Raw genomic sequence first — 20,164 nt, 5'->3', positions numbered from 1 at the left:
CTTCGCTGATAGGCCATTCAGCCCATCAAGTCTACTCCACCATTCAATCATGGCTGATCTATCTCTCCCTCTCAACCCCATTCTCCTGCCTTCTCCCCATAACCCCTGACATCCGTACTAATCAAGTATCTGTCAATCTCAGCTTTAAAAATATCCAATGATGATTTGGCATCCACTGTTATCTGTGGCAATGAATTCCACAGATTCACCATCCTCTGACTAAAGAAATCCTTCCTCATCTCCTTTCCAAGGGTATGTCCTTTTAATCTGAGGCTATGATCTCTGGTCCTAGACTCTCCCACCAGTGAAAACATTCCCTCCAAGTTCGGCCTATCCAGGCCTTTCACTATTCAGGAAGTTTCAATGCTCCTTTATGCTTCTAAACACCAGAGAGTACAGGCCCAGCGCCGTCAAATGCTCATCATATGTTTACCCACTCATTCCTGGGATCATTCGTGTAAACCTCCTCTGGACCCCCTCCAATGCCAGCACATCCTTCCTCAGTTATGGGGCCCTGTTGCTACGGTCAGGCAAACGCCTCCGTTGCCATGCTGTGAGAACGGAGAGGTTGAGAAGGAGTTTCTTCCCAGATGCCATTAGGACTGTAAACTCCTATCTCACCAGGGACTAACTTTACTGTACCATTCTACTGTTTTTTTTAATTGTAAATTTTGTTATTCAGATTCATTGGTGAGAGGAGGGTCGCTCCTATATTGCACTGAGAGCAGTCCTCTCTCTCCATTACAACCCAGTCCACCTGCTGGGCAGAATTGTCCAGCAGGTGAATCATATTTTTAATATTTACTGCCCAATTATAATACATAAAGTTAGGGAGTGCTAGACCACCCAGCTCTTTGGGTTTGCTCAGATGTGTTCTTTGTATTCTGTGGGATTTATAGTCCCATATAAAATTTGTAATGTCTGAGTCCAGTTTTTTGGAAGGTATATAGGGATTGATTGAAATAGATATAGGATTTGTGGTGGAAAGATCGTTTTTATAGCATTTATTCGACCTATTAAAGACATTTTTAAATTGCTGTTTTTTTTCCTTTTTCGTTCCTCCCACAATATGTAAAAGAATATGTGATTCTGTTCCATTCTGTTTGTAGTTTGTTTGTTTGTTTTTTGCACAATCCGCGAGCATTGCCACTTTTCATTTCACTGCACATCTCGTATGTGTATGTGACGAATAAACTTGACTTGACTTGACCCGACTGTTAATGCGGCCTGCCATTGCATTCCTGATTCCCAGCTGTGCTCACCGGCTGCTAGCCCAAGGCTTCTGTTCCACGAGGTCTTCAGTGCGCGGCTCTTGGGGCACGGGATGAAGAAAGCACAGACCAAGACGAGGACCATGGTCACGAGGAGAGTGAGGAGGAAGGCGGCCGTCCGCAGGCACGGAAGGAACGACGTTCTGCTTTTGACAACAAACTCATCCGACACCTCAGTGGCATGGACCTCCGCTGAGCAGGGTTGTTCAGAGCGGCAATGCTTTCCCTTCAGTGTGTGCATTTCAACCACAGTGTCCGCGTCCCTGCTAAGCACGGCCTCAACCATTGCCTCAACTTGCAGGCTGCCATTCTTCTGATAGTTGAGGTCGCCGTCATCGGCACTGTCGTCACTGTCGGCCTGGCGCAGCGGGTCGTACTCTCCCAAGTCGTGAGACTTTTTACCTGGAAAACATTAAATGGATGAACGTGATCCTCTCCTCTCAACAAAATGATCGTTGCACGTTAATGGGATTTCTCAAGTCTCCTCGCAAAATTCCGCTGCAAATCACCACTCCCAATGGAGAGGGAAATGGGGGGGGGGGAAGAGAGATAAAGTAGGTGGAGGTAGGACAGACAAGTACGAGAGAGGAAAGGGAGGGATGGGGGAAGGAAGGGAGTGAGGGGATGAGAATGGGAAAGGAGAAATGAGAGAGGGAAGGGATGGAGGGATGAGAGAAGGAGGGGAGGAGGAAGAGGGGAGAGAGGGAGGAGGGAGGAGGGAGGAGGGAGAGGGGAGAGAGGGAGGAATGAGCGAACAGAGGAATGAGGAAAGAGGGATGAGAGAAAAAGGAGATGGGGAAGAGTGATGAGAGAGAGAAGGTAAGAAAGTAGGGATGAGAGGGAAGGGAGGGAAGTAGGGATGAAGGAAGGGAGGGGATGAGGTAGGGAAGGGAGGGAGATGAGAGTGCAAAGAGAGAGGGCAGAGAGAGGAAATGGTGGGAAGAGAGGGAAAGAATAAGAAAGGTGAGGCAGGGATGAGAAACGTAAGGGCGAGAGGGATGAGAGAGGGGAATGGAGGTAGCGATGAGAGTGGGAAGGGAGGGAGTGGGGAGAGACAGAGGGGAGAAATTGAGGTACAAGGGAACAGAGGGATGAGGGGAAAAGGAGAGGGGGTAATGGGAAGGAGTGATGAGAAAGGGAAGGCAGGGATGAGAGTTGAAGGGAGAGAGGGGATGAGGGAGGGAAGGGAGTGTGCTGATAGAGAGGAAATTAAGGGTGTGATGAGGGATGAGAAAGGGAAGGGAGGGAGGGAGGGAAGGATGAAAGAGGGAGAGGAGGGATGAGAGGGATGAAGGAAGGGATGGATGAATGAAGTGAGGGGTGAAGAGGAGGGAGTGGTGAAGAGGAGGAAGGGATAGGAGTGGTGGAAAGGAGTGATGACAGAGGGAAGGGAGGCAGCGATGGGTGAGAGGGGAGAGTGACGGGAAAAGGATGACGGGGAGAGGGATGGAGAGAGGGGTGGAGAGAGGGGTGGAGTGAGGGGAGGGAGGGGATTGAGAGAGAGGTGGAGAGAGGGGACGGGGAGAGGGGGACAGAGAGAGGGGAGGGAGAGAGGGGAGGGAGAGAGGGGAGGGAGAGAGGGGAGGGAGAGAGGGGAGGGAGAGAGGGGAGGGAGAGAGGAGAGGGAAGGGATTGAGAGAGGGGTGGAGAGAGGGGACGGGGAGAGGGGATTGAGTGAGGGGTGGAGAGAGGGGACGGAGAGAGGGGAGGGAAGGGATTGAGAGAGGGGTGGAGAGAGGGGACGGGGAGAGGGGATTGAGAGAGGGATTGAGAGAGGGGTGGAGAGAGGGGATGGGGAGAGGGGAGAGGGGGACGGAGAGAGAGGAGGGGTGGAGGAGAGGTGATGGGAGGGGAGGTGATGGAGAGAAGGATGGAGAGTAGGATGGAGAGAAGGATGGAGAGAAGGATGGAGAGAAGGATGGAGAGAAGGATGGAGAGAAGGATGGAGAGAGGGGTGGAGAGAAGGATGGAGAGAGGGGAGGTGATGGAGGAGAGTGGGTGTGGACTGTGGGGAAGAGGAGGGGCGGGCCGAGCAGGGGAAGGCGGGGCGCATGGAGGGAGGGGGGGAGGGAGGGGACGGGCGTGTGTGTCGAGGCGGCGGCCGCTGTCCACTCACCCGGCAGCTTCAGCGCCCTGGACAGAGCGGCCGCCATCATCCGCCGCCGTCTGCGCACGCGCCGGGCCCGCCGCCTTGTCCCCGAACCTTTATCCTCCAAACCGCTGGGACGCGGCCGCGGCCGCTCCGATCAGGAATATTTCACACGTGCAGCAGTTCAGCCCGTTCACGGAGATTTAATCGCTCATTTTTTTTAGAGAACTGTCATGGAGGGGGTTCGTGCGGATCATCTCCGGCGTTGCACCGTCTCCAGTGGAAATGTGCGCCCTTGAAACACGTCCGGGCTAGCACTGCCCCTGGCACTGGCCCTGGGACCGGTTCCCCCCCCCCGGCTCCTTGCGCAGGCAGAGGCGGGCTGTGAGGGCCCGTGTGCTCGTGTGCGGCTCCCCTCAGCTGAAGAAAGTTGTGGAGTAAATTCGGTGAGAGTCGGGGAGGGGGTTGGGGTGGGATGGATGGAGGGATGAAGAGAGAGAGGGAGGTTGGGGCCTTGGCGAGTGGCGGGGAGGGCAGGGTGTTCAGTGGGGTCCTTGGTACAGGTTGCTCTGTTGCTGGGACCCCCTCTACTCTTCTCCACTGATATTTCTCATCTCCGGGGTAGACAAAAGTGCTGGAGAAACTCAGCGGGTGAGGCAGCATCTATGGAGCGAAGGAAGTAGGCAACGTTTCGGGCCGAAACCCTTCTTCAGACTGAGCTTGTCGAGGATATTTCTAATCTCCTCCCCTGTTCTTCACTGATATATTTAATCTCTTCTCCACTTATCTCTAACCTCCTCACCTCTGGTATTTCTAAACCTTCTTGTTCTCCACTCATATCTCTAACCTCCCTCCTCCACTTATATCTTTTACCTTGTCCTACTAGTAGTAGGTTTACTCAATAATCAAAACTCTGTAGCCTCCTTCTGGTATTTTATTTATTCCACATGTTTAATCCATAGTGTTTCATGATTAATGTTTAATGTTGTGTGTGTCATTCTTAATTGTCACTGTCTGTCATGTTGTCACTTATGGGCGGAGCACCAAGGCAAATTCCTTGTATGTGTACATACTTGGCCAATAAACATTAATTCAAACTTATTAATTCATTCATTCTTCTCTACTGATATCTCTAACCTCATATCCTCTTCTCCACTGATATCTCTAATCTGTATTTGATGTTGGTTCATTGTGACACCTATAAAGAATACAGAATATAATATCCTATGAACACACTATCGGACTTTACTGGCTTTATCTTGCACTAAACATTATTCACGTTATTCCCTTTACATTGTATCTGTACACTGAATGGCTTGATTGTGATCATGTATTGTTTTTCCGCGGACTGGTTAGCACGCAACAAAACCTTTTCACTGTACCTCGGTACATGTGACATATTAAACTCAATAAACCAAACTCAAACTCAACTGTTGAGTATAATGTCCTATGAACTACTGTCTACTGAGCATGACTAGTAATCCTGAATGTACAGGCACAAAAAATACAGCATGTATTCTTGCAACTGCAGGAAATGCCTCACTTGTCACTTTACCTCCCCCCTCGACTCCATCCAAGGACCCAAGCAGTCTTTCCAGGTGTGGCAGAGGTTCACCTGCACCTCCTCCAACCTCATCTATTGCACCCGCTGCTCCAGGTGTCAACTGCTCTACATCGGTGAGACCAAGCGCAGGCTTGGCGATCGTTTCGCCCAACACCTCCGCTCAGTCCGCATTAATCTCCCGGTGGCTCAGCACTTCAACTCCCCCTCCCATTCCGTATCCGACCTCTCTGGCCTGGGCCTCCTCCATGGCCAGAGTGAGTCCCACCGCAAATTGGAGGAGCAGCACCTCATATTTCGCTTGGGTAGTTTACACCCCAGCGGTATGAACATTGACTTCTCCAATTTCAGGTAGTGCTTGCTTTCTCCCTCCTTCCCCTCCCCTTCTCAGCTCTCCCACAGCCCACTGTCTCCGCCTCTTCCTTTCTTCTTCCCCCCCTCAACCCCACATCAGTCTGAAGAAGGGTCTCGACCCGAAACGTCACCTATTCCTTCGTTCCATAGATGCTGCCTCACCCGCTGAGTTTCTCCAGCATTTTTGTCTATCTTCGATTTTTCCAGCATCTGCAGTTCTTTCTTAAATATCATGTATTCATTGGGAGGTTATGTTGCAGTTGTATAAGACGTTGGTGAGACTGCATTTAGAGTATTCTGTTCAGTTCTGGGCACCATGTTATAGGATAGATATTGTCCAGCTTGAAATGGTTCAGTTCAGATTTATGGGGATGTTGCCAGGATTAGAGGGACTGAGCTATAGGGAGAGGTTGAGTAGGCTGGGTCTCTATTCCTTGGAGCGCAGGAGGATGAGGGGTGATCTTATAGAAGTCTATAAAATCATGAGTGGAATAAATCGGGTAGATTTACAGAATCCCTTGCCCAGAGTAGGGGAATCTAGGGCCAGAGGACACAGGTTCAAGGTGAAGGGGAAAAGATTTAATAGGAATTCGAGAGATAACTTTCTCACACAAAAGGTGGTGGGTGTATGGAACAAGCTGCCAGAGAAGGTAGTTGACGCTGGGACTATCCCAACGTTTAAGAAACAGACGGGTATAGGACAAGTTTGGAGGGATACGCAGGCAGGTGGGACTAGTGTAGCTGGTGTGGGCAAGTTGGGCCGAAGGGCCTATTTCCACACTGTATCACTCTATGACTCTATCAAGAGTTTTTGCACGGTTTTTGATTAGTATATATTTATTTTATTCCAAGTAAACATAGAAACATAGAAAATAGGTGCAGGAGTAGGCCATTCGGCCCTTCGAGCCTGCACCGTCATTCAATATGATCATGGCTGATCATCCAACTCAGTATCCTGTACCTGCCTTCTTTCCATACCCCCTGATCCCTTTAGCCACAAGGGCCACATCTAACTCCCTCTTAAATATAGCCAATGAACTGGCCTCAACTAACTTCTGTGGCAGAGAGTTCCAGAGATTCACCACTCTCTGTGTGAAAAATGTTTACCTCATCTCGGTCCTACAGGATTTCCCCTTTATCCTTAAACTGTGATCCCTTGTCCTGGACTTCCCCAACATCGGGAACAATCTTCCTGCATCTAGCCTGTCCAACTCCTTAAGAATTTTGTAAGTTTCTATAAGATCCCCCCTCAATCTCCGAAATTCTAGCGCGTACAAGCCGAGTCTATCCAGTCTTTCTTCATATGAAAGTCCTGACATCCCAGAAATCAGTCTGGTGAACCTTCTCTGCACTCCCTCTATGGCAAGAATGTCCTTCCTCAGATTTGGAGACCAAAACTGTACGCAATACTCCAGGTGTGGTCTCACCAAGACCCTGTACAACTGCAGTAGAACCTCCCTGCTCCTATCCTCAAATCCTTTTGCTATGAATGCTAACATACCATTCGCTTTCTTCACTGCCTGCTGCACCTGCATGCCTACTTTCAATCCTGAAGAAGGGTTTCGGCCCGAAACGTCGCCTATTTCCTTTGCTCCATAGATGCTGCTACACCCGCTGAGTTTCCCCAGCAATTTTGTGTACCTTGCCTACTTTCAATGACTGGTGTACCATGACACCCAGGTCTCGTTGCATCTCCCCTTTTCTTAATCGGCCACCATTTAGATAATAGTCTACTTTCCTGTTTTTGCCACCAAAGTGGATAACCTCACATTTATCCACATTATACTGCATCTGCCATGCATTTGCCCACTCACCCAGCCTATCCAAGTCACCTTGCAGCCTCCTAGCATCCTCCTCACAGCTAACACTGCCCCCCAGCTTCGTGTCATCCGCAAACTTGGAGATGTTGCATTCAATTCCCTCGTCCAAATCATTAATATCATTGTAACTAGCTGGGGTCCCAGCACTGAGCCTTGCGGTACCCCACTAGTCACTGCCTGCTATTCTGAAAAGGACCCGTTTACTCCTACTCTTTGCTTCCTGTTTGCCAGCCAGCTCTCTATCCACATCAATACTGAACCCCCAATACCGTGTGCTTTAAGTTTGTATACTAATCTCTTATGTGGGACCTTGTCGAAAGCCTTCTGAAAGTCCAGATATAACACATCCACTGGTTCTCCCTTATCCACTCTACTAGTTACATCCTCGAAAAATTCTATAAGATTCTTCAGACATGATTTACCTTTCGTAAATCCATGCTGACTTTGTCCAATGATTTCACCACTTTCCAAATGTGCTGCTATCCCATCTGTAATAACTGACTCTAGCAGTTCCCCCACTACCGATGTTAGACTAACTGGTCTGTAATTCCCCGTTTTCTCTCTCCCTCCCTTTTTTTAAAGTCTCTTAGCTGAAAGAAACACTACATTCTGCACTCTTTTAAAAAAAAAAAAAAGGCACAAAGTGCCGGACTAACTCACCGGGTAAGGCAGCAGCTGCAGTTCCTTGGATCTCTATATTCTGCACTGGGTTTATTTTGCATGACCTCATGTACACATGAATGGTATGATTTGACTGGAGAGCGTACTTTGACCTATCTTGGTACACGTGACTGTCATGAAGGATCCCCACAATCCAGGCCTTGCCTTGCTGCTACCATCAGGCAGGAGGTACAGAGGCTCAAAGTCTTTACACTTTCAGGTCCTTGGGACATCTCAAGCAAAGATCTTTGACCTCAAGAGCACTTTACAGAAAATTAAATACTTTGTGCAGTCGTTATAGATATGTAGCAGCTAATCTATGCTCACTAACAGCATTTGCTTACGACGTGGGTTGGAAAATGCAAACCTGGTAAAGTGCTGGCAGAAAACTGCATGTAATTGGTTTTCACAGTTTGTTGTGGTGTGCCCTTGGTACTCTAGTAGAGTTTCAGTTGGATGTGTTAAAGCCTCCATGTATGTCTGAACCATGGTGTTACCACAGTGTCAGACTCCTTCAACCTTGTCTGCTTGTGTTAGCCTCACAAATTTGTACAGTTTATTTCTGAGATATAGAAAGGGAACAGGCCTTTGGCCCACCAAGTCCATGGCAATCACCAATCACTCGTTCTGTTCAATCACCCTAACTAGTTCAAAGTTGTCCCACTTTTATAATCCTCTCCCTACACATTAGGGGAAAATTCGTTCATCCTGCAAATCCAAAAGTCTTTGGGATGTGGAGGGAAACTCACAGGTCACAGGGAGAATGTGCAAACTCCACGCCGACAGCACTCGAGGTCAGTTTGTAGGAAAGAACTGCCGATGCTGGTTTAAATCGAAGGGAGACACAAAATGCTGGAGTAACTCAGCGGGACAAGCAGCATCTCTGGAGAGAAGGAATGGGTGACGTTTCGGGCCGAGACCCTTCTTCAGACTGAACTTCAGACAGACTTGCACTGCAGGTCAGGATGGAACCCGGGTCTCTGGTGCTGTGAGGCATCCACTCTACCAGCTGCGCTACAGTGCCACCACTGTGAAACACTTTCAGAATTAATTTAAAATCTTTCTCTTGTTACAATCTTAGTTAGAATAAGGAAATTATAAAATGTCAGTGGTGAGTTGATAGAGCTGATTGCCTCACAATATTGGAGACCCGGGTTCGAGCCAGACCTTGGGTGCTGTCTGTGTGGAGTTTGCATGTTCTCACTGTGACTGAGGGTTTCCTCTGGGTGCATCCTTGCTTAGATTTAAGGTTTAATCTTGCATCCCAAGATGTAGGCTAATTGGCCTATATAAAATTGCCCCAAGTGTGTAAGGAGTGAATGAGAAAGTAGGATAATGTAGAACTAGTGGTGATCGATAGAAACATGGAAAATAGGTGCAGGATTAGGGCATTCGGCCCATCGAGCCAGCACCGCCATTCAATATGATCATGGCTGATATCCAGAATCAGTACCCCCGTTCCTGCTTTCTCCCCATATCTCGTGATTCCTTTAGCCCTAAGAGCTATGATCCAACTCTCTCTTGAATACATCTAGTGAATTGGTCTCTACTGCCTTCTGTGGCAGAGAATTCCACAGATTCACAACTCTCTGGGTGAAAAAGGTTTTTCAACATCACAGTCCTAAATGGCCTACCCCTTATTCTTAAACTGTGACCCCTGGTTCTGCACTCCTCCAACATCGAGAGCATTTTTCCTGCATCAAGCCTGTCCCATCCCTGAAGAATTTTACGTTTCTATAAGATAACCTTTCATCCTAAATTCCAGTGAATATAAACCCCGTCGATCCATTCTTTCATCATATGTCAGTCCCGCCATCCCGAGAATTAATCTGGTGAACCTACGCTGCACTCCCTCAATAGCAAGAATGTCCTTCCTCAAACCAGGAGACAAAAACTGCACACAGTACTCCAAGTGCGATCTCACCAGGGCCCTGTACAACTGCCTCCTTGCTCCCATACTCAAATCCTCTCACCATGAAGGCCAACATGCCATTTGCTTTCTTCACTGCCTGCTGTACCTGGATGCTTGCTGATGTACAAGGACACCCAGGTCAAATTCCACCTCCCTTTTTCCTAATCTAACGCCATTCGGATGTTAATCTGCCTTTTTCTTGCCACCAGTTCATAACCTCACATTTATCCACATAATACTGCATCTGCCCACTCACCCAACCTATCCAAGTCACACAGCAGCCTCATAGTATCCTCCTCGTAGCTCACACTGCCACCCAGCTTTGTGTCATCCGCAAATCTGGAGATGTTACTCAGTGAGCTGGGTCTTTCAATCAATGTGAGATGTGTGTAGGAAGGAACTGCAGGTGCTGATTTAACCCGAATATAGACTCAAAAAGCTGGAGTAACTCAGCGGGTCAGACAGCATCTCTGGAGAAAAGGAATATGTGATGTTTTGGGTCGAAACCCTTCTTCTGAAGAAGGATCTCGACCCGAAACGTCACCTATTGCGCTGAGTTACTCCAGCTTTTTGTGTCTATCTTCAATGTGAGTAGTTGATTGGATTTGTTGTTTTGTGTTGAGCAGTTATTAAAACTTGTCTCTCCACAGACGCTGCCTGGCCGCACGGTAATGTCTGCCCATATTCCAGGAAGCGGAATTTGCTGATTAGTTACCGAACAATGTTTGTGCCCAGGTCTCTGAAAGTGAAGAGGGCCGAGGAAAGCACCGAGCAGGCGGCCAAGAGGGGCAAGACCCAAGATGCTGACCTCAAACCGTTCGATGAGCTTCACACCCCAGCGGGTGAGGCTGAAGGGGATGGAGAGGAGCCGGGAGCCGGGGAGAGTGGCGAGGAGGAGCCGGTGAAGGCCCTGAGGCGCAGCCAGCGGTGGCCGGAGCCGGGGGAGCCGGCCTGCTCCATGTGCGGCCGCTACGGGGAGTACATCTGCGACCAGACGGACACCGACGTCTGCAGCCTGGAGTGCAAGGCCGAGCACCTGCGGCAACTGGGGCTGGGGGGCACGGGTTCCCCACCGCCGGAGCTGGAGCCGGAGCCGGGCCAGCAGGCGGATGGGCTGAGCGGCCACTACCGGGAGCACCCGCTTGTCTCTGGCCTGTCGGACGAGCAGGTGGAGGCCCTGCAGCAGCAGCTGGGCATCGTGGTGCAGGGCCCAGCCCTCAGGCCCGTGCTGGAGTTTGACCACTGCGGCTTCCCCGCCACCCTGGGCCGCAGCCTGCAGCGGCTGGGCTACCACTGCCCCACCCCCGTGCAGATGCAGGTGCTGCCGCAGGGGCTGGCCGGCAAGGACGTGCTGGCCACCGCCGACACCGGCTCCGGCAAGACGGCCGCCTTCCTGCTGCCGGTCACCATGGCGGCGCTGCAGGAGGTAGGGCCCGAGGCCGGGGTGGGGGGCGGCAGCGGGACGAGGGGAGGGGTGAAGGCTGGGGCTGGGGTAGGTAGGTAGGTTGAGGTGCGGGATGGAGAGGGTGGGTAGAGAGGGAGGGGAGCAGGGAGGGGGGTAGAGAGGGAGGTGGAGGGTGGTAGAGAGGGAGGGGGAGGGGAGCAGAGAGGGAGGGGGTAGAGGGGGAGGGGGGTAGAGAGGAAGGGGAGGGTAGAGGGGGAGGGAGGTAGAGGGGGAGGGGGAGGGGATAGAGAGGGAGGGGGGTAGAGAGGGAGGGCAAGGGTGGGTACAGGGGGGGTGGGTGGGGGATGGGGGTGAAGGGCATGGGCCAAGTTGGGGGAGTTGAAGGGCAGATGCCAAGATGGGATCGGTCTGCCATTGAAGATAAACAAAAGGAAAAGATTTTGCTTCCTTTTTAAAAAAAAAAGCCACAACGTTAGCTATCCTCCAGTGTTTGTTCCCTTCAAGGAGTTTGATGAATAATGATCAATTCCTCTGTAATTTTATCCCTCCTTTTGACAGTTCAAGACATAATTCCAAGGTAGATAAAGATGCTGGAGAAACTCAGCAGGTGAGGCAGCATCTATGGAGCGAAGGAAATAGGTGACGCTTCAGATCGAGACCCTTCTTCAGATTCCTTCGCTCCATAGATGCTCCATAGATCCAAAGTCATTGGGTATTTTTAAGTTGGAGATTGACAGATCTCCATTGGTAAGGGTGTCAGTGATTATGGGGAGAAGGCAGGAGAATGGGGTTAAGAGGGAGAGATAGGTCGGCCATGATTGAATGCTGGTGTAGACTTGATGGGCCAAAATTGCTAATTTTGCTCCTATGATATGAACTTATGATTGTCCTTTTGGAGTCGGTACTGAGCTGCCTGTACTGCTGATGAGGGCAGTACAACTGTGGCGCTGGCGAAGGAGTTCCAGGATTGAGAGCCTGCAATGAGGCAAGATGGCGGTATCACGATGGGTCCAGAAGTCCAGAGCCAAGAGTGGTTTATCATCATATGTCCCAGATAGAGCAATGATATTCTTACTTGCAGCAGCACAACAGAATATGTGAACATAGTACATGTGAACATGTAAACAATACACACGCGCACACATACCCCTTTCCTTCTCTCCAGAGATGTTGCCTGTCCTGCTGAGTTACTTCAGCATTTTGAGTCTACCCACATTATATATACATACACACACACACACACACACACATTATATATACAATCCCTAGGGGGGGAGGAGTGGGGTGGAGAGGGAGGGGGAGTGGGGTAGAGAGGGAGGGGGGGGGGAGGGGGGTAGAGAGGGAGGGGGGGTAGAGAAGGAGGGGGGTAGAGTGGGGGAGGAGGGTAGAGAGGGAGAGGGAGGGGGTAGAGAGGGAGGGGGTGGGGAGGGGGTAGAGAGGGAGTGGGAGCAGAGAGGGAGAGGGAGTGGGAGCAGTGAGGGAAAGGTGCAGTGTGGATGCAGGAAGTGGGTTGGCCTGCCAGGAGCTGAGTCACTGACAGGATGACCAGTCTGATATCAAAGCCACAGAGTTTGTGGCTCGACCCATCGATTTCTGATTATGAGGAGCCCCAGGACGGTAATTATGGAAATACCGCTGATGTTTAAAAAAAAACATTGAATGTCAAGAGAAGGTGGTTAGACTCTTTTGTCCAAGTTAGTCATTTTAAGGCACTTTGCAGTGTAAGTGTTACTAGCCACTTATCAACCCACGCCTGATTGTAGAACGGTTGCCAGGAAGGTCAATGAGTTGGATCGAAAGTTGTTTGGGTTTCATCGCTTGAGGCGTTGCGAGTGGACCTGACCGTTGCAAAATCATCCTCGCTTCCGACCACTTTCTCATCCACACTCTACTCACCAGGGGCAATTTACGGGCATTTAACATTTAAACCCACACGTCTTTGGGATTTTGGGGGGGAACCGGAGCGCCCGGAGGAAACACGCGCGGTCACAGGGAGAGCGTGCAAACTCCCCGAGGTCAGGATCGAACCCCTGGGTCTCTGCTGCCGTGATGTAGCAGCTCTACCGCTGTGCTACTCTGCCGCCCCTGTGCTTCTACGACTCTATAAGTGACTAGATTGTCACAAGCCCACTTACTACACCCATATCCTCACTCTGATCAGCCACCTCCACCCAGTCGGCCGAGTGACGCTGTCGATGTGGTTTCTGCCTGCCTGCCCAGCCGGCCTTGGCGTTGTGCCAGAACCACTGCATTCAAACAGAGATAAGACGAGCCTGGACCTAGCACCGGCATCGACGTGGCTCTGAGTTCAGTCGCGGCCCAGTCACTCCACAGGAACAGTAGGGAACTGCCGTCTGTCTACATTGGGAGATCCATCCCTTGAACGGGTCTGACAGCAGCACATCGGCGCAAAAAAAGCTGCTTTGGCTTGAAATCGTCGGGCACTTTTTATTTTTCAAACAGGTCTGATGCAATTCCTCACTCAGAATGGTAACTTGTAGTCACCGTTACAAACTCCACCATCTCATTCCCTGCTAGGTTTGGTAGGATGAACCCACCGCCTGCACAATCTGAGGTCAGCATGTAGCCTAGGCTCAGCAGATGCAGAGACACCCCTCCTCATTCACATCCCCCCCTCCAAGTCACACACCATCGCCAACTTGGTAATACAACACCGGTCTTCCATTGTCATTGGGTGTAATTCCTGCAACTCCCTCCGCAGTAGCGGAGTGGGGGCTGTAACTCAGCGGGTCAGCAGCATCTCTGGAAAACATGGATAGGGAGACGTACAATGCTGGAGTAACTCAGAGGTACAAAAAACAAGGGTTTAAAATGTTTAGCCTTCATTTGTTGAAATGTTAAAGTGGTTTACCTGCAATTGAAAGCAGCTGGAGAGGACATCTAGAAGTCTGTACAAGCCTGGACACTGCATCTTAGAGAGAGTATAAATGAACTTTCAAAAGGATTGATTTGCAGATTCACTAGAGTATGACGATGTTCATAGGTTACTTTTTGCTATCAACTAATAACCATTGAAATACAGAATTTGATTTATGTTTTTAGGATTTTAACCCTTCTTCGGACCCGAAACATCACCTATCCATGTTCTCCACAGATGCTACCTGATCCACTGAGTTACTCTAGTACTTTGTGTCTTTTTGTAAACCAGTGATATTTGTGTCTGGCAAATTATTTTAATGTTTATGGATTGAATACCAGCGTATGAATGATTACATTCATGGTTTTGTGATTGTGAGCAATCTTGGGCACCATATCTCAAGCTGTCTGTGGAGAGGGTCCAGAGGAGGTTTACAAGAATGATCCCGGGGATGAGCAGGTTAACATATGATGAGCGAAGGTACACAAAATTGCTGGAGAAACTCAGCGGGTGCAGCAGCATCTATGGAGCGAAGGAAATAGGTGACATTTCGGCCCGAAATGTCACCTATTTCCTTCGCTCCATAGATGCTGCTGCACCCGCTGAGTTTCTCCAGCAATTTTGTGTACCTTCGATCTTCCAGCATCTGCAGTTCCTTCTTGAACACCGACAACATATGATGAGCGTTTGACGGCACTGGGCCCATACTCGCTGGAGTTTAGAAGAAGGACCTCATTGAAACGTACAGAATAATGAAAGGCTTGGATAGAGTGGATGTGGAGAAGATGTTTCCACTAGAGGGAGAGTCTAGGACTAGAGGACAGCCTCAGAATTAAAGGACATTCTCTTAGGAAGGGGATGAGGAGGAATTTCCGAGATGAGGTGGGCGAATCTGTGGAATTCTTTGCCACAGAAGGCTGTGGAGGCAAAGGCAGTGGATATATTTAGGGAAGAGATAGATAGATTCTTGATTAGTAAGCGTGTCAGAGGTTATGGGGAGAAGGCAGCAGAATGGGGCTAGGAAGGAGAGATAGATCAGCCATGATTGAATAGCGGAGTAGACGTTAGGCAGAATGGCCTAATTCTCCAGCATTTATGTGTACCATCGGGAATATGTTTCCTGCCTCTAGTGTGTCCAAGCCCTTAACAATCTTAAATTAGATCAGATGATTAAATGGCAGACCTGGCTCATTGGGCTGCGTGGCTTCCTCTTGCTGCAGGTTTGTTCGTAAGGATTGTTCTCCTTCCTTTCAGACGCAAGAGTCGCCGCGGCTGCCCTTGGGGCTGATACTGACACCGACGCGTGAGCTTGCCATTCAGATTGAGCGGCAGGCCAAGGAGCTGATGCAGGGTCTCCCCAACATGCGGACCGCACTGCTGGTGGGGGGGATGCCCTTACCCCCACAGCTGCATCGGCTGGAGAAAAACATCAAGGTAGGAGCTGAACCCACCCGTGCCGTGAGTGCCATTACAGCGGAGATAGATAGATTCTTGATTAGTACGGGTGTCAAAGGTTATGGAGTTGAGACGGAAAGATAGATCAGCCATGATTGAATGGCGGAGTAGACTCGCTGGTCTGAATGGGCTAATTCTTCTCCTATAACTTATGAAGTTTTTCATATTTGCCTTTCAGGGATAGTTGTAGACAATAGACAATAGGTGGAGGAGTAGGCCATTTGGCCCTTCGAGCCAGCACTGCCATTCAATGTGATCATGGCTGATCATCCCCAATCAGTACCCCGTTCCTGCCTTTTCCCCATATCCCCTGACACCGCTATCTTTAAGAGCCTTATCCAGCTCTCTCTTGAAAGCATCCAGAGAACCGGCCTCCACCGCCCTCTGAGGCAGAGAATTCCACAGACTCACCACTCTCTGAGAGAAAAAGTGTTTCCTCGTCTCCGTTCTAAATGGCTTACCCCTTATTCTTAAACTGTGGCCCCTGGTTTTATCTTTACTAACTCCCTTTTCAAATGTCACCGTTCTTTCCTCCCACCCTGACTATGGTTTTTGGTTTAGATTAGAGATGCAACGCGGAAACCGGCCCTTCGGCCCACCGAGTCCACGCCGACCAGCGATCCCCCGCACACGAGCACTATCCTACACACACTAGGGTGAAATTACAATTTTTATACCAAGCCAATTAACCAATTCCAACGAGAGACACGTCTACAACTAGGAAGGCGGGCACAAAAAGCTGGAGTAACTCAGCCGGTCAGACAGCGTCTCTGGAGAGAAAATAAATAGGTGACATAGAAACATAGAAAATAGGTGCAGGAGTAGGCCATTCGGCCCTTCGAGCCTGCACCGCCATTCGATATGATCATGGCTGATCATCCAACTCAGTATCCCATCCCTGCCTTCTCTCCATACCCCCTGATCCCTTTAGCCACAAGGGCCACATCTAACTCCCTCTTAAATATAGCCAATGAACTGGCCACGTTTTGGGCCAAAGGTGACGTTTTGGCCTCGTTTTGGGCCAAAGGTGACGTTTTGGGTTGAGACCCATCTTCAGACTGAGAATCAGGGGAAAGGGGATCAAGGGATATAGACGGTACGTAGGAGAAATGAATGGAGGATATGAAAAAAGCACCGATATTCGAGGAAATGTGGACCATTGTTGGGTGTGGGATAAGTGGCAATGAGTAAACAGAGGAATGCAGCAGGACGACAGCAAAACTAGTACGACTAGTACGAACATCGGGAGAAGAATGGAAAACAGGGGAGAGACAATGACTTTGCCTTCCATCACAGTGAGGAGGAGATTCACCGTGATGGATGTTTGTGTAAATTGGGTTAATTGTGTGTCTTGGGTTTTTTTTTCCGGTTGTATGACTGCAGAAACCAAATTTCGTTTGAACTTTATTTGAGGTTCAAATGACAATAAACGGTATTGTATTGTATTGTATTGTATTGTAGTCAAGTCAGGTCAAGTCACATTTATTTCTATAGCACATTTAAAAAACAACTCTCGTTGGCCAAAGTGCTTTACATTTGTTATAAGAATAGCACAACAAAACAGACTACATACATATATACATGTAGCCCTCACTCAGAGGACGTCAGGAAAAGCTTGGGAGTATAGATAAGTCTTTAGTCTTGATTTAAAAGAGTCGATGGAGGGGCAGTTCTGATGGGAAAGGGGATGCTGTTCCACAGTCTAGGGGCTGCAACCGCAAAGGCGCGGTCGCCCCTGAGCTTATGCCTAGACCGTGGGATATTCAGCAGCCCCAAGTCGGCCGATCTGAGGGGCCTGGAGGTGGAGTGGTGGGTGAGAAGACTTTTTATGTAGGAGGGGGCAAGCCCATTGAGGGCTTTGTAGACATGGAGGAGGATCTTGAAGTTTATACGGAACCGCACAGGGAGCCAGTGGATGTAGGATGCAGGGACAGAGAGAGAGAGAGAGAGGATGCAAGGATTACTTTGTTAGTGAAATCAAGTTGTAGAGAAATAGACAATAGGTGCAGGAGTAGGCCATTCGGCCCTTTGAGCCAGCACCGCCATTCAATGTGATCATGGCTGATCATCCACAATCAGTAGCCCGTTCCTGCCTCCTCCCCATATCCTTTGACTCCACTATCTTTAAGAGCTCTATCTAGCTCTCTCCTGAACGCATCCAGAGAATTGGCCTCCACTGCCTTTTGAGGCAGAGAATTCCACAGACTCACAACTCTCTGGGTTACACAATCTACCACTCAGAGCTGGGTTCTAACATTGGCTTTTCCAGGGTGAGTTCTGCTCTGGCCCTTTCACCAGTGACATCCAAGTCACAGCATTGCAAGTGAACAGTTGGCTTTGCCATTGCTTTAGCATCACCATTGGTGGCCCATTGCAGGCTGTGCAGGAATGCCCAGTGCTTCCTTGGTTGTAACTGTGCCCATGTGCAGACACTGATCCTCTCTGAAGGGATTCTCAACTACCCAGAACTAGCATTGAAAGGGGAGTGTATCTCATCTTTTTGTCTTGCTCTCATCATACCTTCCCTTTCTGCCCAAAGTGTTAACGTTGGTTTGAACTCCTCTGCCCTTCATTCATCCTGACTTCATCCACCTCATAGATGTTGTCTTAGAGTCTTACAACATGTAAACAGGCCCTTCGGCCCAACTTGCCCACTCCGGCAAACATGCCCCATCGACACTAGTCCCACCTGCCTGCGCTTGGACTATATCCCTCCAAACCTGTCCTATCCAGGTAACTGTCTAAATGTTTCTTAAACATTGCGATAGTACCTGCCTCAACTACCTTCTCTGGCAGCTCATTCAATGCACCCACCATTCTTTGTGTGGAAAAATTTACCCAAAAGGTTCCCATTAAATCTTTCCCTCCTCACCTTAAACCCATGTCCTTTAGTTCTCGATTCCCCTACTCTGGGCAAGAGACTGTGCATCTACCCACTCTACTCTTCTCGTGATTTTGTACAATGGCCTTGGACTTGTATCCATTAATGGTTCTCTCACCACAAATTATTTTTACTCTTTCCTCCCCCCCCCCCCCCCCCCCTTCATTTCACCTCTGCCAATCTGCCCCTCCCCCATTTGGCCCATCACAAGCCACCTCTCCCCATTTGGCCCATCACAACCCACTCCATCCCATTCAAGTCAAGTCAAGTCAACTTTATTTGTCACATACACACACAAGATGTGCAGTGAAATGAAAGTGGCAATGCCTGTGGATTGTGCAAAAAACTACAGAACAGAATAGAATAGAATCAGTATTTACATATTAGAAAAAAAACAGCAATTTAAAAAAGACACAACACAACAGTATTTAGTCCCTGGTGAGATACGAGTTTACAGTCCAGACGGCCTGTGGGAAGAAACTCCGTCATCCTCTCTGTTTTTCACAGCATGACAGTGGAGGCGTTTGCCTGACCGTAACAGCTGAAACAGTCCATTGCTGGGGTGGAAGGGGTCCCCCATAATGTTGCTGGCTCTGGATCTGCACCTCCTGGTGTATAGTTCCTGCCGGAAGGACAGTGTAGTTCCCATAGTGCATTCGGACGAATGCATTACTCTCTGCAGTGCCTTCTTGTCCTGGGCAGAGCAATTCCCAAACCAGATTGTGATGTTGCCGGACAAGATGCTTTCCACAGCCGCTGAGTAGAAGCACTGAAGGATCCTCAGAGAGACTCTGAATTTCCTCAGCTGCCTGAGGTGGTAAAGACGCTGCCTTGCCTTACCAGTGCGGCAGCGTGTGTTGTCCATGTCAGATCCTCTGTGATCTGATGAGTGCTCCGTGCAGGTCGCTGATACTGAACGTGTGGATCTCTTGTGCAGGTGATAATTGCCACCCCTGGGCGTCTGCTGGATATTCTAAAGCAAGAGGCCGTCAGCCTGAGCGGACTGCATATTGTGGTGGTTGACGAGGTAAGTGTTGTCCGGGCTGATATTTAGACCAGAGATATAGCGCGGAAACATGCCCTTCGAGTTGCCCCAACCAGTGATCACCCCATACACTAACACTCACTATCCTACACACTAGGGACAATTTTACAACTTGCCGAAGCCTATTCACATACAAACCTGCATGTCTTTGGAATGTGGGAGGAAAGCGAAGCACCTGGAGAAAACCCACTCGGTCACAGGGAGAACAGGGTACAAATCCCTTACAAACAGAGCCCATAGTCAGGATCGAACCCGGGTCTTAAGTGCTATGAGGCAGCGACTCTACCACTCCGCCACTGTGCCGCTCTTGTGAAGCCCATCTTGGAGATGTTGGGATTGGGATTGAATACGATGAGCTAGCTGGGATGACTGCCTCTTGCTTTACCTTCTGATCTGGAATGGAATGAGTTTGTGGTGGTACAGTTCGACTCCCAATGGCTGAGGTCCCACATCAGTCATGAGAAACCTCAAGGTGACGAGATCAAGAATTGCCTGTCTGCCATTATAATGGGTAGCCCTCATGAGGTTGAGATAGCAGAATAAATGGCAGTGGATGCTACAGAGCCCATCATGTTTTCCTCTGCATTGGCCCACGTGGCATCGCTTTGCCGCCACTCCCAGTCTCCTTTGATTTCCTGCACCACCGTGGTCTATCAATCTTGCCCTTAAATATACCTGGCGAATGAATCTCCAGCACTCTCTGGGGAAGGCTTCTCCGGAGGTGCCGCATCGGCAGACGCCTTTCTGGAGACTTATATACATTGGCACGGTATGCAAGTGAAGAATTTCACTGTGACTTGTCACATGAAACAATAAAGTATTCATTCAATTCA

At 49.4% G+C, this 20,164-nt stretch overlaps 2 protein-coding genes across 2 annotated transcripts in view; one reads left to right on the top strand and one right to left on the bottom strand.

Moving 5' to 3' along the window:
• The window catches only part of fam234b (family with sequence similarity 234 member B), a 50,426-nt gene extending 46,896 nt beyond the window's left edge, over nucleotides 1–3,530 (bottom strand). Inside the window, exons 1-2 of the mRNA XM_033013607.1 lie at nucleotides 3,388–3,530; nucleotides 1,263–1,673 (exon numbers count right to left, since the gene is read on the bottom strand). Coding sequence (XP_032869498.1) covers nucleotides 1,263–1,673; nucleotides 3,388–3,427 — 451 coding nt within the window. The 5' untranslated portion in view covers nucleotides 3,428–3,530. The remainder of the gene's footprint in view (nucleotides 1–1,262; nucleotides 1,674–3,387) is intronic.
• Nucleotides 3,531–3,671: 141 nt separating this feature from the next.
• The window catches only part of ddx59 (DEAD-box helicase 59), a 28,727-nt gene continuing 12,234 nt past the window's right edge, over nucleotides 3,672–20,164 (top strand). The window contains exons 1-4 of the mRNA XM_033013608.1: nucleotides 3,672–3,806; nucleotides 10,318–11,093; nucleotides 15,205–15,384; nucleotides 19,224–19,313. Coding sequence (XP_032869499.1) covers nucleotides 10,389–11,093; nucleotides 15,205–15,384; nucleotides 19,224–19,313 — 975 coding nt within the window. The 5' untranslated portion in view covers nucleotides 3,672–3,806; nucleotides 10,318–10,388. The remainder of the gene's footprint in view (nucleotides 3,807–10,317; nucleotides 11,094–15,204; nucleotides 15,385–19,223; nucleotides 19,314–20,164) is intronic.

The sequence above is a fragment of the Amblyraja radiata genome, chromosome 38 (genome assembly GCF_010909765.2).
Source record: "Amblyraja radiata isolate CabotCenter1 chromosome 38, sAmbRad1.1.pri, whole genome shotgun sequence".
Taxonomy (NCBI): domain Eukaryota; kingdom Metazoa; phylum Chordata; class Chondrichthyes; order Rajiformes; family Rajidae; genus Amblyraja; species Amblyraja radiata.
This window is presented reverse-complemented; position numbering and strand designations above follow the sequence as displayed.